This window comes from Pongo pygmaeus, chromosome 10, assembly GCF_028885625.2.
Source record: "Pongo pygmaeus isolate AG05252 chromosome 10, NHGRI_mPonPyg2-v2.0_pri, whole genome shotgun sequence".
In the NCBI taxonomy this organism is placed as follows: Eukaryota; Metazoa; Chordata; class Mammalia; order Primates; family Hominidae; genus Pongo; species Pongo pygmaeus.
In genome coordinates, this window is record NC_072383.2 from 94,176,134 (window position 1) to 94,197,276 (window position 21,143).

Sequence of the window (21,143 nt, forward strand, 5' to 3'; positions counted from 1 at the left end):
CCGAAAACTAATTTACAGATGTACATTTCCAAACATATATGCATGTTTTACCGTATAAAGTGTTTTAAAATCCTGATTTTATAGTCTAATTTAATAACTTTATTGTTTTTTAAATCTCCTGTTCGTTTCCTTAACACCTTAAAGATTGAAGAGCTTTCTTTTCTCTCCCTTTCTTTCTTTTCTTTTTCTTTCTTTCTTTTTTTCTTTCCCTTTCTTTCTCTCTCTCCTTTCTCTTTCTTTCTCTCTCTCCTTTCTTTTCTTTCTCTCTTAAAATCCTGATTTTATAGTCAAATTTAATAACTTTATCGTTCTTAAAATCTCCTGTTCATTTCCTTGACACCTTAAAGATTGAAGAGCTTTCTTTTCTCTCTCTCTCTTTCTTCCTTTCTCTTTTTTTTTTTTTTTTTCAGACGGAGTTTCGCTCTCGTTACCTAGGCTGGAGTGCAATGGCGCAGTCTCGGCTCACTGCAGACTCTGCCTCCTGGGTCCAAGCGATTCTTCCGCCCCAGTCTCTGGAGTATCTGGGACTACAGGCGAGCGCCACCACACCCAGCTAATTTTTGTATTTTAGTAAAGACAGGGTGTTACCGTGTTGGCCAGGCAGATCACTCCTGACTTCAGGTGATCCGCCTGCCTTGGACTCCGAAAGTGCTGGGATTACAAGCGTGAGCCACCGTACCCGGCCTGAAGAGTTTTCTAATGATACTTTTGGCTTATTCATAGAACGTGAATAGAATTTAAAATAAATTTTAAAAAGAAGATGAAAACTGTAGTTTTAAATCTGTCCTTAATTTATAAAACATGACATATGATATATGAAAACATAAATACATGAATGAATGTATCCGGATTCCTCGGGAAACACTTTCATAATGAGACTATATGAATGATTCTAAAACCTGCCTTACACAGCTAGGTAGCTAAGGAACATTTTCCTCAAACCCTATTATATGGTTCCACAGGTCTCAGCGCTTACCCTCAGACTTAGACCCATCAGTCAAAATATTGACCATCTTTTAAAATAAGTTCCAAATTACAGGAGAAAAATCTGCCTTAACAAGTGCAGCTCAGGGCATTTAAATATTTCTCACAGTATTCTAAGGCCTCCATGTTATCCAGTGGATGATAATTGAATAAAATAATGAAACATTTCATATTCCCTCTTATTACCATTCATCACCCAACAGCTGTAAAATCACCAGCTGCTAGGAAAAAGAGAACTAAATCAGTGCTCTACAGCTGCGAAGAGAAAAAAGCTTAAGATCTCTTCACACAATTTCTGGGATTCCAGCAGGCTGGAGTCAAAGTCCAGTTTTCCTTGCCACAAAACCCTCAGCCTTGTAAACATGTCAAACAGTACATAAGCTGTGATTTATTTTTGTCATTATTGGCAAAGAAGTGTATGAAGGAGAAGAGTAGAGGTGGCTGAGATAATACAATAGAATCATGACAGCAATGTAAGTAGTGTCTACCATATCCTGGGCACAGAGCATCAGACTTTTACATTCTGACCATAACTACAATATTATGAGTTATTATCCTCATTTTATTAGAGAACTGAGGCTCAGTGAGACCAAGTAACTTAGTAAATGCTGTGGTAAGTCAGATTTAGCTGTGTTTGGCTCCAATACCAGGGTCTTAATCATCACACTGTTCTGCCTTCCAGTAAAATAGACAGATGAAGGAAAACTAAACTGGTGAGACTAAGTGGAATGGATCTGGGGAGACGGGGAAACATGGGGGGAAGGTGATGCTGTGTTAAAAGACACAGGAGGGGGCTGGGCGTGGTGGCTCATGCCTGTAATCCCAGCACTTTGGAAGGCCGAGGCAAGCAGATCACTTGAGGTCAGGAGTTGGAGACCAGCCTGGCCTACAGGGCGAAACCCCATCTATACTAAAAATACAAAAATTAGCCAGGCATGGTGGTGCGTGCCTGTCGTCCTAGCTCCTTGGGAGGCTGAGGCATGAGAATTGCTTGAACCCGGGAGGGGGAGGTTGCAGTGAGCCAAGATCACGCCACTGCACTCCAGCCTGAGTGACAGAGCGAGACTCCATTTCAAAAAAAAAAAAAGGAATGTATTAAGGTAGATGAGGCTCCTAGTTTGAATCTCTTTTCTTATTTTTTCGATAGTTTAAGAAATAGCGTGCCATTTCCATTAACTTCCCTAATTTGCTATCATCAGCCATAAAAAATTCTAGCCCATAAAATCAGGTTTCATTAATTACTCATTTTAGCAACAATATTAGCCACAGATGAACTGGCATAGTCTGTAAAGCAATGGTTTTCAAACTTTAGCAAGCATTAGAACACCTGGAGGGGTTGTTAAACATAGATTCTTAGGCCTCATCTCTAGAATTTCTGATTCAGTAAGTCTGGGGTAAGGTTTGAGAATGTGTATTTCTCACAAGTTGCCAGGTGAGGCTGATGGTGCTGGTTTAGGGACCACATTCCACTGCTGCAAATAAAAACTCTGCTAAAAATTTAGATTTGTGTGCACATATCTATGATAAGCTGACCTGCAAAAGAACAGCATTTCTTAAGAAGCTACCTTCCATTCTGCAGGCACAATCATATTTCAGTTCTTCTACAGCCGTGTACATAAAATGAATGGTGTCCAGAGACACACAAATGTGGGACAATCAATCTATGCCTATGTTCCTAGTAAGGCAAAAGGCTATACTTTCAATGTGCAATATGCTCAGTGAAGCAATCATAGAAATTAAAACATCACATTCAGGCTGGGTGTGGTGGCTCACACCTGTAATCCCAGCACTTTGGGAGGCTGAGGCGGGCGGATCAGGAGTTCAAGACCAGCCTGACCAACATGGAGAAACCGCATGTCTACTAAAAATACAAAATTGGCCGGGCGTAGTGACACATGCCTATAGTCCCAGCTACTCTGGAAGCTGAGGCAGGAGAATCACTTGAACCAGGGAGGCGGAGGTTGTGGTGAGCTGAGATCGTGCCATTGCACTCCAGCCCGGGCGACAAGAGCGAAACTCCATCTCAAAAAACAAAACAAAACAAAAACCACATTCAAAGGAGGCAACCATTTCCAAATTTAATATAAGCTCTTTTCTAATTCAGAAAAAAGTATAGATAAAAGTCAAATACACCCAAGCTTAGGAGTGAAAAATCGAAAACCAGAATAATTCACACTTCCAACCGTGGCCGCTATTGGTCCAATTGCTTATGGGTTTTTTTTTCTTTTTTCTAAAGAGAGTAGGGATAGCAAGAATTGTCATGGAACTGGATCCCTGGAAGCCAACATAGTCTTGGCCACTTAGGCTGTTTTTTACCCCCCACCTGGCCTTATCCACAGTTTTGGCTTGGCTTAGCTCCATTCAAACATATGCTTAGTAATGGCACTAGGGGCTGCTACCACTGCTGCACAAATTGAAATCAATATGAAAATGGAATAGAAAGATGTGAGCAAACTAATATTATTTTAAAAGGAAATTGCTTCCAATTTCAAAGCAGCAGGAGATTAGTAAGAAAATGAGGTTTCCATTCCATAGGGTCTTCTAGGATGGAGATGTCTCATTCTAACATCCTTTTGGAATGGAAAAACACTTACTGTATAGTCTCCTTTACTTGGTTATCCTGAACCTCTTTACAGGCTGATAATTTGCTTGCTGGCAGTACATTGTATAGAATAGTTGTATTTTAAGACTTCTTCGAAAGTGTCTGTTAGCTTTGAGTAATTATCCGTTGTTGAATTTGGCAGAACAAAGAGAAACTTCTAGAATTTTTATCTTCAGCCTTAGAAAGTGTTGTTAACTCTGAAAGTCTATATTTAGAGGACTTACTTTAAAAAAAGAAAGTAATACTTTTAAATGCCTGCTCATGTTTTTTTTTTTAATTTTTATTTATTTATTTATTTATTTTTTTGAGACAGAGTCTTGCTTTGTCACTCAGGCTAGAGTGCAGTGGCACGATCTCGGCTCACTGCAACCTCCGCCTCCCAGGTTCAAGTGGTTGTTGTGCCTCAGCCTCTCGAGCAGCAGGGATTACAGGTGCCCACCACTACGCCCAGCTAATTTTTGTATTTTTAGTAGAGACGGGGTTTTGCTGTGTTGGCCAGGCTGGTCTGGAACTCCTGACCTCAGGTGATCCACCCGCCTTGGCCTCCCAAAGTGCTGGGATTACAGGTGTGAGCCACTGTGCCCGGCCACCTGAAGTTTTTATAAGGCCCTTGAGAACTCTGGCACTTTGTTGTGGTTGATCAGAGCCATTCAGGTGTCTCATAGGTCCTTCAGTCCACAAATATTGAGGGTCCACCCTGTGCCATGTTATGGGGGCCTCTGTCATTTTGCTCAGGACTGTACTCTGAGGTGGTCCTGTATGGCTTGGATTATAAGAGACAGTTGAGGAAACAAAAGATCTGCATGCTCTCCTTTCACGAATTCACTAAAATATCATGGCAAAATATTTTGAGCACTCTACCTCATATAAGCTTTCTAGTTCACAGTCTGGTAGGTTGACATGTCTCTAAATATTTGTTATTTTCTGATTGAATCCTACCTGAACCCAGTTAACTGAGATACACTAAATCATAGCACCCTTTATTTGAAACAATACTGTAGGATTTCAAAGATCCATCAGTGTCTAGAAACTAGCAGGTATCTGTTGAATGAATGCTGCATTTTCTTCAACTCTGGGAGCCCAGATTAACTTCTACAAGTAATAGCACTGTTTCTATTTTGGTTACTTTCTGGCTACTGTCCTAGTCATTTTAGTTACCCTGGTGCTGCCCCAGCGACTCAGCCCAGCCAGCACAAACTGTTCTGCTGGCTAACTGGATCATGGCTGCTGGTGGCCTATCGTATACTAGGGCTGAGAGAAAGAAGAAAGAATAGGGATGTCTACCCTTTAGGAAATGCAGTAGAATATTCTGCAGCCTTTTCCATTTTATTCATTTTGCTTTGGTTTGCTCAGAAGTATCAGAGCAAAATATAAAATCAAATAATTGGAGCACTCATCTTTATTTTCTCCTTGCCCAATCCCCATCCATAGTCTCTGGATGTGTCCCAACAAGGTGCTTACTGCTGAGCCACTCTGTATCTTTTCTGGAAGTCAGAGAGGTAAGGACAGATAAACAATGACATGAATTTTTCATCATCTCCCTATTCCTATGTTGCTATCATTCAACCAAACACCTACTGAGCACCTACTTCTGGCCCGGTAATACACTTGGTCCTGAGGATACAAAGATCATACAGTTCCTCAGAGAGTTCGCAGTCTCCTGGGGGATGCAGAGAAGTAAAAATTCAGAGGAAAGCCCAGGAGATGTGTGAACCTAGAGGAAAGAGAGTTTAACTCTGCCTTAGGTGAGGAGGTGGTCAGTCCTCTTCACGGAGGAGAGTTTTTATTCATTATGCTGGCTGGACAGCAAAGATACCAGGCATAAAATCGAGGTTCTTATTTTTCCCACTTTAAAATCTACTCCACAATGGTCCCCATTTACTGTCAAAGCTGGCTTCTGTGTGATAATACCACTAATATGATCATGCCATCCTCTTACTCCTGCTCACTTTACACTTTATATCTGAAGCTCACAGTACTAAAAACTGGCATGGGTGTTTTCCAAGGAATCTGGTTATCAGGCTTGACTACAACTCTAAAACTGAAGATTAAAAGACAAGTTAATAGGCACTTTATAGGACGGGTATGGAGTCGGAGCTGTGATGGGCAGAGGAAAAAATTAGCAGCACTATGTTAAGCATATACCAACCAATGCCCAAAGCTGAAGGTAACTTATGATTTGTTTTTCTTAGGGGAGGACTTGTTTCACCTACCATGTGGAATGTTCCTGGGGCCTTGACAGGCCTGAAGCCATGAACAGGTATGCATTGATCAGCGTGGCCATTGCAGAAGCAGCTGCCCTTGACAATGAAATCATAGATTGCATAGTGTGTAAAATGTTGAGGCTCGTCGTTCAGGTCATTTCTCTGACAGGGACAAGACTGTCGTTTTAGCAGCTGCACGCGAAGGTTGGTGATCTTCAGCTGCTCCTGAACTTTGGCACTGTAAGGGTTCTCTGTATCGTATGGTGGTGACAAAGCTTTGAAAATAACCTGTAAGGAGAAAGAAAATACCATGCATTTATAGGACTGTGTGCAAACCCTGAATTGTTTGCCTAATGTAGTCCCTGTTTGATTTATGCCTTATATCATCTATGAACGATAAGATAACAAGTTTTTAGACCTTGAGCACACCTGGGACAGAGCTGCCCTGTTATTCTAAGGAGCAGATGTGCTGCCTGTTTGTACACAGAAGTATACATTGAGTGACCAGCAGAGACCTGACCCTTGAGATAAAGGCAGCCATACAAAGATCTTGCCAGGAAGAGCATTCTGGGTGAGGGAAGAGCAAGCTGAAAGGCTTTGAGGCAGAGTCAAGCTTGGCTTGTTCAAGGAAGAACAACAAAGTCAATGTGACTGGAGACCAGTGAACAAAGAGAGAGTGGCTGGAGAGGCGGACAGAGAGCAGGTGTGAGATAGACATGAATGGAGTCCTGTGGAAGTCACAGTAGAGTTATGCTGACCGTAGCGGAAGCCACTGGGATACTGTAGGCAGAGAGGTGGTATCTGATTTACCTTGCCTAAAAATATAACTCTCTCTTTTTGGATATAAAAGTATCACCTTAGACATCAATTTCATACTAAAAGTATGAAAAGGAAAGGATCGACTGTGTCACATGTCCAAGGTCTACTGGTACAGACCTGTCCTCAGTGAAATATAACTTTGGGGGAGAGGGTAATAATTCAGCAGACATTTGGCCTCTGCAGCTCATTGTCTAGCCAGTAGCCAGAGTGGTTCTCTATAAACAGAGATTGGATCATGTCACTCCCTTGCTTAAACCACCCCCACCCGAAGACCTCCCATTGTCCTCAGAACGAGATACAAACTCCTTATAATGGCTCTGCCTGGTTTTTGTTCTTAGTACTTATCACCATCTGACATTATATTTGTAGTGGTTTAGTGATTTACTGTCTTCCCAGTCCAGACCAAAAACTTCATGTAGGCAGTCACGGATGTATCCTAGGACAGTGGCTGGCACATAGTATTCAATAAATTTTTGTAAACAAATTAATTAATTTAACACTGTTCTTGGCATTTGTATAATAGGTGAGAATTCCAAATAACTTTCTTATGTCGGGTCTAAATTCATTCGCATACTGAATTTCACGTTAAGCACCAGTGTTATGACAATAATAAGAAATAACGGAATAATTAACTGGTATTTGTATTTCTAGCTATTTTTGAACTTTTAAAGCTTAAAAAACATTGTATCTTAAACTCAAACCACATTCTGTCCCATTTATCCACATGCAAAGTGGTGGAAGGAAGCTTATCAGAAAATAAAATTTTCCAACAAACTATGTCATATATTCAAAAGTCAGTACAGAAGTAACATCTTTTTCTTTAAACAACAGCTAGAACATGATTTTCTGTTTCGAAGCATTTTTTAAAAATTGAATCCATTATGGGCTTTATATGGAACTTATTCTCAATATGACCTCCAAACACTGGCATTTCTGTTAGACAGGAAGAACCCTTGCTCTAAATGATATCAATAATGTGCTACCTCCTATTTTATCAACCACAGTAATGCAAGGACATGGAAAAGGACACACCAGTGCTAACCAAGTAAGGGCTCCACTGAAAAGTCTGTGGTGTCCTTCTCCTCGTTATCTGCCCACCCTTCCTTTTCCTGAGCCTCGGTGGCAACTGTTTGGTCTCTCTCTGTCTCTGCCACGTATTTACCCTTGACATTTACCCTAGTTCCCTCTCTCACCCCATTCCATCTCCCCCTCACCCTGAGAATTGTTCCGCACAGGCAAAGCCAGAGGAAGCTCTGTCAAGGTCTGTAGGAACTTTGAAGCTCTTCTGCTTCCTGAGCCCAGACAGTGGGAGCTGAATGGCGGCTCTGTTATTGGTGTGCATGACACCACAGTTGGCACGCGGATATCAGTAGGGAAGGGACATCATGACCCCTGAGGCTGTGTGCTGGAAAGGAGACAGCAGAGTGCCACAGACACAAAAGTGAACAGGAATTTAAACCATGAAATCTTTTTTCCAGAAAGGAGACGCCTTAATCTGATACCCTGGGAATGGATCTACCCTGCGTCAGGAAACAAAGAGTGCGCCAATCCAGATGCTTCCAACTTCTGGCAGGCCGCCCTTTGGGTCCCACTCAGTTTTCCTTCAAACTTCCCCAGAAGAAGCCTGTATGGCATGAGTGAAATGAAGTAAGAAAACACGTAGAAGCCCTCAGGGTAGTATCAGCCTCTTCTGTTTTTTGTTCCCATAAGGAAGGGAATGTATCTATAGGCCCATCACTGATCCTCTGTCTGCAACTGCCTCTTAATACACACTCCCAACAAGATATATTAATATTTAGAAAGCCAGGGATCGCGCTTTTTGACCAGGTTCAAACATACTTCAGTATTTCTGGCTTGTTAGTGCTATTGGCCAGGACTTCATGATCTCCTTTTTTAATTAAGAAATTTTATTATGTTTTGGTGGTTAATATTATGCTCATTACAGAAAAATCAGTCATGCAAAATATTAAAGATAATAAGTACCTACAACGTGATCTATCTCCAAAGATAACCAGGGATGCCAACTTGATAATATCTTTCTACCTAAACTTCTGTATGTATGCATACATATAAAATACAACATAAACATATTTATATACCTTGTGAGTATTCTTCCAAGTCAATAAATGTATCTCTACATCAGAGGTTCTCAAAGAGTGGTTCCCCAGATCAGCAGCACCCCTAGGGAACTTGTTAGAGATGCAAATTCTTGGACCCTATCCAAGATCAACTGAATCAGAAACTCTGCAGGTGGGGCCCAGCAATCTGTGTTTCAACAAGCCTTCCAGGTGATACTGATACATAACAAAATTTGAGAAACACCGTTACATAATTTAAAAACCTGCTTAGAATTACAGTGTGTGGATATGACATGATTTATTTAGCCAGGCTGCTATTGTTAGGCAACTAAGTTGCTTCCACCTTTTCAGTGTAACCCACTGCAGGGAACAACCTTGTAGCTAAAATGTGGATGTATAGATAGTAGTCCGCCCTTATCCTCCAGGAATGACTTCCAAGACCCCCAGGGGATGCCCGAAACTGCAGACAGTACTGAACCCATACAGACTGTTTCTCCTATACATACATACCTATGATAGTTTAATTTATAAATTAATTATATATTAAATATAATTATATATATTTATATAGAATTATATATAATTAAATATAATTTAATTAATTATTTAATTTTATTTGTATAAAATAATAAATAATTATTAATTATTTATAATTGATTATATTAAATTAATTATATATTTAATTAATTTAATATTTAAATAATATTTAATTAAATATATAATTAATTATATATTAAATATAATTATATATAATTAATTTATAAATTAAACTTTATCATAGGTATGTATGTATAGGAAAAACCTATAATGTCAATTAATTATATATAAATTATATATATATATTATATATATCCTCCATGCCAACATGGAGGATTGTTATATCCTCTTGATGAAGTGACTGTTTTATCCGTGTATGTCCCTTCTTATCCTTGGCAATATTCTTTGATCTAAAATCTACTTTGATAGTAATATAGCCACTCAAGCTTTCTTTTAAAGTGTTTAATATATCTATAAATTATATATAATTAATTTATAAATTAAACTTTATAATAGCACAGTAAGAGATTAACAACAATAACAAATAATAAAATAGAACAACAAAAAATAAAATAGAACAATTATAACAATATACTGTAATAAAAGTTATGTAAATGTGGTCTCTCTCTCTCTCAAAATATTTATTGTACTCATCTATTTTTAGACCATGGTTGATGGTTACTGAAACCGTGGTAAGTGAAACTGCACATAAGGGAGGACTACTGTAATAATTTCCTGAAGATACATTTCCAAAGCTGAAATCAATGGGTAAAGGAAATGCATAATTTAAAAAATATCTGACCCTCTGGATGAATCATGGACCCCTTCCTACCTAACCTTTGGAATCTTCACATTTTCCTGGTCTTGCCTTATTTCTCTAAGCCTCGAATCCCCTGAACTTTGCCTGAGGATGGGGATCCTTGGCTCAGGTTCTGCCATTTCTTTGTGCCCCAGTGTAACAGAGAAATCCATACAAAGTCCTGAACAGGTGAAAATGACCTATATGATCTTTCTATTCTAGAATACTCATAAAAAATTCTCAGGAAGAAGATGGAAAATTAGGCCAGGTGCGGTGGCTCATGCCTGTCATCCCAGCACTTTGGGAGGCCGAGGTAGGTGGATCACAACGTCAGGAGTTTGAGACCAGCCTGGTTAACATGGTGAAACCCCATCTCTACTAAAAATACAAAAATTAGCCAGGCATGGTGGTGTAAAAAAAGAAAAAATTCTATATGTCTTATTTATGCTTTGAGATGAAAATTTAAACAGAGCATCAACACAGTGTGAACAGAATAAGGAGTAAATATTAGGTACATAATAGTCAGGGAATTCTTTGAGAATCGAACTCATACCTTAACATATTGCTCCATGCCTAATACTGTATTGCCTATGTTGAGTTATAAAAATTTGTAATAATAAATGTGATCACATTTTTAAAAATTCTTTTTAGCTGCTAGCTTGAGGAATATTCAAGGCCGTCTTGTGGACTCCCTTGGAACTCGTTCTTTCCATGACGGCACGCTTACACTGGTCTATTGTTGTTGCCTATTTACTTGTCTGTATCTCACATCAGACTCGGTGCTCAGAGGGCAGGGATCCTGTTTGTCTGGTTCACAGCCGTGCTCCCCAGCATGTCCCACAGTCTCTGGCACATTGTAGCATTTCATAATGACTGTTGAATGAATAAATGAATGAACTATTTCTCCAAGTATCATTCTAAGAGGAGAAGCCAAACAGGGTCTAGAGTTTAGAAGAACACAGATAGCAAGATGCTCTTACCACAAGTTCTGCACTCTTGATGAGAACGATGTGAACACACACATCTATGTATAAACACTATGTAGAAATATGTAATACATTTCAAAATGCTTTATGGATTTCTTCTCTTCAGTAGCACACAAGATCTTTCATATTCTTAAGAAAATGGATCAGGCAGGTACAGCAAACACTCCAAGAAATACAAATCTTTTCCATAGTTTCTGATCTAGTTTTCTTATTTACTAAAAATAGCAACTTCAGGAACATAACTGCATTTGTTCTTTAATAGTTCTTGAAATACTAGACATCTTCATGTTCTTAAAGAAGTAGCTTTTTGTTTTGATTTTCTCCATTGTTTTTCTGTTTTTTCTTTTTCATTGGTTTCTGTTTTTATCTTTATTATTTACTTTCTTCTGCTTACTTTGTGTTTAATGTGCTCTTCTTTTACTAGTTTCTTAAAGGGAAAACTTAGATCATTGATTTGACTTTTTGAAAATAATTCACTGCTTATTTTACTTTTAAGCTCTGTTGGACTTGAAGATCATTGATTTGAGATGTTTCTTTTTCCCTAAGTACTTCTATAGTTGCATCCCCCCCAAAGTTTGATATGCTGTGTTTTCATTTTCATTCAATTTCAAAATACTCCTGATTTCCTTTTGATTTCTTCTTTGGATAATTGGAATAAAAAGTGTGTTTATTCCAGTTATTTCGGGATTTCCCAGATACCTTCCTGTTATTGATTTCTAACTTAGTTTCATTGTGGTCAAAGAACATATTTTGTATGATGTGAATCCTTTTACATTTATCAATACTTGTTTTATGACTCAGTATATGGTCTGTCTTGATAATGCACCTTGTATCCTTGAAAAAGTACTGAAATATCCAGCTATAATTATCAACTTATTTTATTTCTCCCTGCAGGTTTTGCTTCATGTATGTTGAAGCTCTGTTTTTGGGTGCATAAACATGGAGGATTGTTGGTTTTTGTTTGTTTTTTGTCCCCCAGGCTGGAGGGCAGTGGCGTGATTTTGGCTCACTGCAACCTCCACCTCCTGGGTTCAAGTGATTCTCATGCCTCAGCCTCTCGGGTAGTTGGGATTACAGGCGTCTGCCACCACACCCGGCTAATTTTTGTATTTTTAGTAGAGATGGGGTTTCACTATCTTGGCCAGGCTGGTCTTGAACTCCTGACCTCAGGCGATCCACCCACCTCGGCCTCCCAAAGTGCTGGGATTACAGGCGTGAGCCACTGTGCCCTGCCAACATGGAGGATTGTTATATTCTCTTGATGAAGTGACTGTTTTATCAGTGTATGTCCCTTTTTATCCTTGGCAATATTCTTTGATCTAAAATCTACTTTGATAGTAATATAGCCACTCGAGCTTTCTTTCAAAGTATTAGTAGGGTATATCTTTTTTTATCCTTTTACCTTTAACTTAGCTATATCTTTATATTTAAAGTGGGCTTCTTATAGGCAGCATACCTAATCTTTTTTAAAAATTTTGCCCAATATTATAATCTATGCCTTTAATGGGGATGTTTACACCTTTTACATTTAATGTGATTGATGATATTTACCACTTCACATATAGTATAAGAAACTAAGAATAGTATACTTGCATTTCCTCCCCTCAACCTTTGCACTGTTCTCATGCATATTACCTCTATGTATATGTTATAAGCTCCACAACACACTGTTAATACTTTGGCTTTAAAATGCCAGCTAATTATCTTTAAAGAGATTTTAGAAATAAAAAAAGGCATTTCACATGTATTCACCTACTTTTCCTTTTTGATGATCTTCATTCCTTTTTGTAGGTCCAGATATCCATCTGATACCATTTTTCTTCTGTCTGAAGGATTTCCTTCAATGCAAATCTGCTGGTGAAAAACTTTTTTTTTTTTTTTTTGGCTTCTTTATGTCTGAAAAAGTCTTGACTTCATCTTCATTTTTGTAAAATATTTTTTGCTGGGTATAGAATTCTAAGTTGACTTCTTTTTTTCTTTCGGCACCTTAAAGTTCTGCCCCCACTGTCTTCAGGCTTACATTGTTTCCGACAAAAAGCTTTTGTCATTCTTAGATTTGTTCCTCTGTACGTAATGTGCCATTTTTTTCTCTGGCTGCTTTTAAGGTTTTCTTTTTACCGTTGCTTTTTAAACAATTTGATTGTTACGTGTTTTGGAGTAGATTTCTTCTTGTGTCTTGTGTTTAAGGTTTGTTGCACTTCTTGGATCCATGGATTTATAGTTATTATAAAATTTAGAGAAATTTCAACCATTATTTCTTAAAAATTTTTGTTCCCCTCCTCTCCCTTCTTTCCTTTGTTGGTTCCAACTACATGTACCAAATTGCCTGAAGCTGTCGCAGAGCTCACTAATGCTATATTTATTTCTTTTTCTGGCTTTTTTTTCTCCCTGTGTTTCATATTGGGTCATTTCTATTGCTATGTATTAAACGTCACTAATCTTTTCTTCTACACTGTCTAGTCTACTGATCCTGTTTGGTGTGTATTTTTCATCTCAGGCATCAGAATCTTCAAAAATGGTCATTCAGTTTTTTTTTTTTGCTATCTTTTCCATGCCTCTGCTTAATGTGCTCCATCTTTCTTTCACCTTTTGAACATAAGAAATACAGTGATAATAACTGTTTTAAAGCCCTCAGCTACTAACTCTATCATTTGTATCATTTCTGTGTCTGTTTCTATTGATTTGTTTTTCTTTTTATTATGAGTTGTATTCTCTGTTTCTTTGCAGGTCTTGATTAGCTGCTAGGTATCGTGAATTTTACCTTGTTGGGGGCTGAATATTTTTGTATTCTTGAGCTTTTTCTTGGGATGCAGTTCAGTTCTTTGGAAATAGCTGGATCCTTTTGAGTCTTGCTTTTACATTTTGTCATGTGGGACCAATGCATTTTCTAGCATAAGGCTAATTCTGTCCCTCTACTGAGGTGATACCCTTCTAATTACTCTAACAATGAATTACAAGGTTTTCCACACTGTCTGTCTGTTCCTGGCCCCATGTTACCTCTGGGGATTGTTCCCTCCCTCCTTCAGGGTGTAATGCCCAACCTTGTTTTTACTAACCCTGTTCTTAGACTCTCCCTTTCCTTTAATCACCTAGACTTGTTTCCACCTGAATTGACTCTCCCTTAGCTAAGAGAGCCAGACAGACTCCATCTTGGCTCTTTCACTGGCAGCCCCTTCCTCAAGGACTTAACTTGTGCAAGCTGACTCCCAGCACATCCAAGAATGCAATTAACTGATAAGATACTGTGGCGAGCAATATCCGCAGTTCCCAGGAATTCATCCGATTGATAATGCCCAAAGCCCCGCGTCTGTCACATTGTAATAGTCTTAAAGCCTCTGCACCTGGAACTGTTTACTTTCCTGTAACCATTTATCCTTTTAACTTTTTTGCCTACTTTACTTCTGTAAAGTTGTTTTAACTAGACCCCCGACTCCCCTTTCTAAACCAAAGTATAAAAGAAAATCTAGCCCCTTCTTCGGGGCCGAGAGAACTTTGAGCATTAGCTGTCTCTTGGCCGCCGGCTAAATAAACGGACTCTTAATTCGTCTCAAAGTGTGGCGTTTTCTCTAACTCGCTCAGGTACAACAAGGGTGTTTCTCTCTCTGGCCTCAGGTAGTTTTCTTGCACATGTGTTGAACAGTTCTCAGCTGGAGACTTGAGAAGGACTATCTGCAAATCTCTGAAAGTCTCTTCCAATATAGTGCTCTCCTCTCTGGAACTCTACCTTGCAAACTCTAGCTCCCTTGGTCTTTCCCAGATTCTGGAGTCCTTAAGTCAGGAAATCCATCAAGCTCTATCTAGGTTCCTCTTCCCTGCACTGCAGACTGGACACCCTCTCTAGGCGGTAAGCTGGGGTAATTGTAGGGCTCACCTCATTTGTTTCCCTTCTCTCAGGGATCATTGTCCTCTTCTGCTTGAAGTTCAATACTTTAAAACAATTGTTTCACATATTTTGTCTAGTTTTTTAGTTGTTTCAGGTGGGAGGGTAAATCTGGTCCTTATTACCCATCCTGGATTAGAAGTGACATATAAAAACCCAAGGCGGCTCAACTTTTGTAAAACACAGTTTATAAAACTGTACATAAATGAAGCCTTTATTTTGTACTCAAATATATAGAAATGGCATATTGGATGTTTTATAATAAAGTTAGAAGTATAGTTATATTTAGTAGATAGAAAGGCATGAAAAATCAATAAAATATGTTCCTGAAAAATTTGAAAAAGAAAATATAAGCATCTAAACTTTGTACATTTATTCAATAATTCTGTTTTAGTAATTTGTGTCTGAATATACCAGTAAACTCCCATTAGAACTTTTCAAATAATTTATGATACCTATTATTATGATTGCCTATATATGTATGTATTTTTTTCTTTTCTTTTTTTTTTCAGAGACAATGTCTTGCTTGAGTCTAGTGGCGTGATCATAGCTCACCACAGCCTTGAACTACTGGGCTCAAGTAATCCTCCTGCATAGCTGGGATTACAGGTGCATGCTACCATGCCCAGCTAACTTTTTTATTTTTTGTAGATACTAAGTCTCACTATGTTGCCCAGGTTGGTCTCAAACTCCTGGCCTCAAGAGGTCTTCCTGCCTTGGTGTCTCAAAGTTTTGGGATTACAGGCATGAGCCACTGTGCTTGGACTGTTTATATTTTTTGTGTGTGTTTATGCTATGTTTTGATGCATCCTTATATATCCCCAACATCTAATACAATGTCTTATGAATTCTCAATAATGTTACTGAATGAGTGAATCTGAATCATGTCAATACAGGTTTATTTTGATTTTCCAATATAAAAATAATGGAATAACTATAATAATTTATTTTTATAATGTACATTTCATTAATAAGCAAAAATTCTAGGTACATATTGCCTCACAATAAACTTTATCACTTTAAAAAATCTTAATTTTTATGGTAATCTTACACCCGCTTCAACATAACTAGTACAATTTTACTTTATAGAAAAAATATATTTAATATGCCAGGCATGGTGGCTCACACCTGTAATCACAGCACTTTGGGAGGCTGAGGTGGGCAGATCACAAGGTCAGGAATTCGAGACCAGCCTGGCCAATATGGTGAAACCCCATCTCTACTAAAAATACAAAAAATTAGCTAGGCGTGGTGGTACGCACCTGTAGTCCCAGCCACTCAGGAGGCTGAGGCAGGAGAATCACTTGAACCCGGGAGGCGGAGGTTGCAGTGAGCTGAGATCATGCCACTGCAATCCGGCCTGGGTGACAGAGCAAGACTCTGTCTCAAAAAAAAAAAAAAAAAAAAGAAAAGAAAAAATAGATTTAATATTAATCAGCATATTATTTATTCATTACACTATTCAAATATGGCATTCAAAAAGTACTGATATTTGAATATTTTCAGTAATAAATTTACACCAACTGCAGGAATGACTACAAACATTTAGGGAGAAATCCCTGGAACTTTTGCCTAATATAATCTAATAAAAAGACAAATCACCTCCATAGTAAAACCTATTTCTATTTCTTTTCTTTTCTTTTCTTTCTTTTTATTTTTTTTGAAACGGAGTCTCACTCTGTTGTCCAGGTTGGAATGCAGTGGCATGATCTCAGCTCACTGCAACCTCTGGGTTCAAGTGATTTTCTTGCCTCAGCCTCCAGAGTAGCTGGGATTACAGGCACGTGCCACTATGCCCGGCTAAGTTTTGTATTTTTAGTGGAGCTGGGGTTTCACCGTGTTGGCCAAGTTGGTCTCGAACTCCTGACCTCAGGTGATCTGCCCAGCTTGGCCTCCCAAAGTGCTGGAATTACAGGTGTGAGCCACCGTGCCTGGCCCTATTTTTATTTTCATATATATATATATAAAATCACATTTCTTCCCTACTGTGTCTAAGCCTGGTTAGAATAGGATCTATAGTAAGAAACATTTCCACTTGTATTATAAAGTCATCATTTGTTTTATGTGGTTGTTTACTAGTTATTTACAAATAGCATCTGGTTAATTCAGTTAAATCTTGTCACTACACATTCACAACTGTTCTGATTATTGTTAGGTTGATAATACACCTAAAACCCAAACATAGAAACAGACACATTTGTCTCCATTTCTGTTGTTTATCAAGTTATGTAAAAACTTAAATCTGTCATGCTTTTTAGGTTCCTAAAATATATGTAATTCACAGACTAGTTTTTGTATTGTCACCTCACTTAAAGAGGAAGGTTATACTTCAATTGACTTGTGAAACCAATTTCTGGCATCGCCTAAGTTGACGTTTTGGTACCAGAGTTGAAAAACCCAAAGAGCATACATTCTGTCAGATGAGTACCTGTATCCTAGTTCCTAGTATGTTCTGAAACAGGCTTTCTGATTCCATGGATAGGTGGCCACTTGGAAAGTATGTGAAGTTTCCAGGGTTGCAGTAAGTGGGAGTTCTGGTTTCATGGAAAGAGAAGGCTGGACTAGAAGATAGCATAATTGACATGTGGGCGTCTGCAGCTGGTTGGTTTAATTTTAGAACATTTGTCCTTGACTGTGCCCCTTTAAGTGAAGTACCTACTTGTCTTAGAGAAGTATGTCTGTCTTTTGGGCAGCACCAAAATCCTTTTGCTTATACTCTGGAGCATTCGGCACCCTGTTTCATCAGATAGCCCACCCTTTAAAGTGGGAAAGTCTTATCTTCTGAGATAGGACAATATAACCTAATAAAGCTCTCAATGGAGCAAGCTGAGGAATGCAGTGCACTCAAGTGACTTACTTGTACGATAATAACCTCAATTTGTAAGTACACAAAAGCCTCTTTGCATGTTTCAAGGGCATATTTACAGTTTTAAAGTGATGCAAAGGCAGCCTCATAAATATCTTCAGGGAAAAGGGAAATGACAGAACTGTAACTGAGGAATGAGAAACAAGATAGAAAACCAAATTAAAAATAAAGACTGGGGCTAAAAATACATTTTAAAAATTCTTCAATACATGTGAAATCCTAGCCTTTTTTCTTTTTGCCCTCAGGACTTGAAGTCAAAGGATCTGAGTGTCAGAAACATCCTTAGCAATCAATGGGCTAGTCCAGTTAGAGGAAACTGAGACTCTGAGAACTTGAAGTGATTTGCCAAGTGTCAGTCAATAGGTTGGTGACAGAGTTAAGACTGAAATCCAAATCCTAACCTCCAATCTAATGATTTTTTCACTATATCCCATTTTATACTTGTTTTGGAGCTAGCCATTCCTGGATTAAAATTAAATTTAAAACATAGGATTAAAGAAAATATTATATATGATTGATACCATCAGCACTTGTCAACCAAACGATGGATAGGATGAACTGTGCCACCTTTATTCTGTTAATGGATGTGATTAACTGTACACTGGTTAAAAATAGTAATACCTGCTTCTGCCCGGCTCGCAAAAATGTAGTGAACGTTTTCTTCAAAGGTCTGAGATGTGGAAATGCCTTGAAAAATCACTGCCCTTTATAAATAAAATTGATCGGTGTGTCGCTTTTTGCTGGGAACCTGCCTTGTTTTTGTCAGTCTCCCTTCTTTGGGACTGAGTCCTCCTGGGGAGTACAGCTTGGTGACTAGGATTCATGGACAGGCCTCTTGGATGCTGTCTGCCTACATTGGTAACTTCCCAATACTGATCATCTCAATTTCCTATCACCATGGTTGGCCCACACTTAGGAATACCCCACTACTTCATCTTGGATCATCAATCTCTTGCTTGCTTGACCTATGCTGGAAATTGCATGTATGATCTCTCTTTTTTCTCCCTGCCCATCGTTCCCCACTCTTTCTCCCTCTCTTTGTACCCAACTTTACACGCCAGCCATACCGAGAACCCCTTTCTGTTCCTGGAAAGCTCCATGAACTTGCGGCCTGCCCAGCTGTTGCCCATGCTATTCCCCAGCTGGATCACTTGCCACACCTCTCTGTTATTGCCACCCATTCCACTCCCATCCTCTACTTGGCCAACTCATGCCAATCTTTTAGATGTCATCTTTGATGTAACTTTATTCAGGAAGCTCTCTTAATCATCCCTGTTCCTTCTATGTGCTACTTCAAGCACCTGTTATTTCTTCCAGACTTAGAATATACCATGTCTATTTGTAAATTTGCTTAATTGCTTGTATTTCTCTCTAGACTGTGAGTGAGACATGAGTGCAGGGGACCTTGTCTGCTTGCCCATCAGTGTGTAGGCAATGCTTGGCATATATGAGTTAACACGTATTTGTTGAAAACTCATATTCATGTTTAATAATGGCTTACATTTTATAAACTGTCTTTATTTTTATCTCATTTCATCCTTATAGTAAATCTATGATGTGGTATTATCCATTCCCATCTTTCAGATACAGAAACTCTGAGAAGATGTTAATTAACCTATCCAAGGTCACCTAGCTAGTAAGTGGCAGAGCCAGTACTTGAACCCAGGTTGTTGGAGTCCAAGTTCAGTGCTATTACCATTACATCACAGCTGACTTTGTTTGGTTATAGAATACATAGCAAGTGATCAGGGGAGTGAAATGACCAGACCTTCCCTTCAGGAGAATTAATATGGCAAAGAGAAGACTCTAACCATGGTAAAGGCAGTTTGGGGAATAAGAGATATAGTGGGGAGCAGGGGAAGAACAGCCACGTGTGAGAGGCAAAGAAATGAATGTTGGAACAAAAACAGAACTAAAGGCTGAGCTTTGGGGGCCATCTATGGTTAGAGGTCAGAAAGAAGAAGAGCCAAAAATAATACAAAAAAAAATATCCGTGAGCAATATGGGAAAATAGTGAAAATTCAATATCATAGAAGCCCAAGGGAGTGAGAATGCAAAGTAAAAAAAAAATGTAATTAACAATGGCAAATGCAATTTATTAGAAAAAAGGAGATTACAAAAACCTTTCTGGGTTTGGCTGGATAACAGAAGACTATTGAGAGCTTAGATGGAATAAGGGACAGCTATAAAGGACTCAGGAAAGAGCATGAGACAAGTAAATGGAAGCAAGAAAGAACTGATTGAAGAATTTTGGCAGTTTATTCATTCATCAGTTGATGGATAGTTGGGTTGTTTACAGATTCTGGCTATTATGAATAAAAGTGCTATGAACATTCACACACAAGTCATTATAAGCATGTAAGTTATTTTTCACAGGTACTTAGGAGAGGAATTGCTAGGTGGTATGGTAAGTGGATATTTATAAGGAACTGCCAAAGTGTTTTCTAAAGTTGTTGTACTATTTTGCACTTCTAGCAGCAATGTATGATGAAAATTTTAGTTGCTATACCTCCTCTCCAACATTTAGTGTTATCAGTCTTCTGAATTTTAGGCTTTATAGTGAATGTGAGCAGTATCTCCCTGTGGTTTTAGTTTGTATTTCCATGTTGACTAATGATGCTGAGCATCATTTCATGTGTTTGACATGCATCCTTTTCTCTGGTGAAGTGTCTGTTCAAATCTTTTGCTCAGTTTCAATTCTTTTTTTCTTCTTATTGAGTTGAGTTCCTTATGAATTATGATATGTAAATATATATTCAGTTTGTAATGATTTGCAAATATTTTCTGTCTGTGGCTTCCTTTTAACACTTTCCTTATCAGTGTCTTAATAGCAATAGTTTTTTATTTTATTTTATTTTTTGAGACAGGGTTTTGCCCTGTCACTTGGGCTGGCTGGAGAACAGTGGCATGATCACGGCTCACTGCATCCTCAACCTCCTGGGCCCAGGTGTACCTCCCACCTCAGGCTCCGAAATAACTGAGACTACAGGCAAGCACCACCACACCAGGCCAACTTTTTAATTTTTTGTAGAGATGGGGTCTCCCTATGTTGCCCAGGCTTGTCTCAAACTCCCGGGCTCAAGTGATCTGGTCTCCCAAAGTGCTGAGATTACAGTCATGAGCCATTGTGCCTGTCCAGTTTTTAATTTCTATGATGTTCAGTTTACCAGTATTTCTCTTTTACGGTTTGTGCTGTTTGTGTCCCATTCTAAGAAATTTTTGCCTAAACTCAAGGTCATAAATATTTTCTCCTAGAAGTTGTATAGATTTCAGCTCTTACATTTAGGTCTGTAGTCCATTTTGAGTTAATTTTTCTCTACAGATGAACTAAGTGTTGAGGTTCCTTTTTCTGTCCCTTCACATATGAATGTCTAATTATTCCAGCACT

General features: G+C 38.6%; 1 protein-coding gene across 2 annotated transcripts in view; it reads right to left on the bottom strand.

Annotated features, from left to right (window-relative positions):
• NTN4 (netrin 4) overlaps positions 1-21,143 on the bottom strand; it is a 129,515-nt gene that overhangs the window by 70,470 nt on the left and 37,902 nt on the right. For both annotated transcript variants that reach the window (XM_054441953.2, XM_054441952.2), the window contains exon 3: positions 5,800-6,078. In XM_054441953.2, the coding sequence (XP_054297928.1) occupies positions 5,800-6,078 (279 nt within the window). The remainder of the gene's footprint in view (positions 1-5,799; positions 6,079-21,143) is intronic.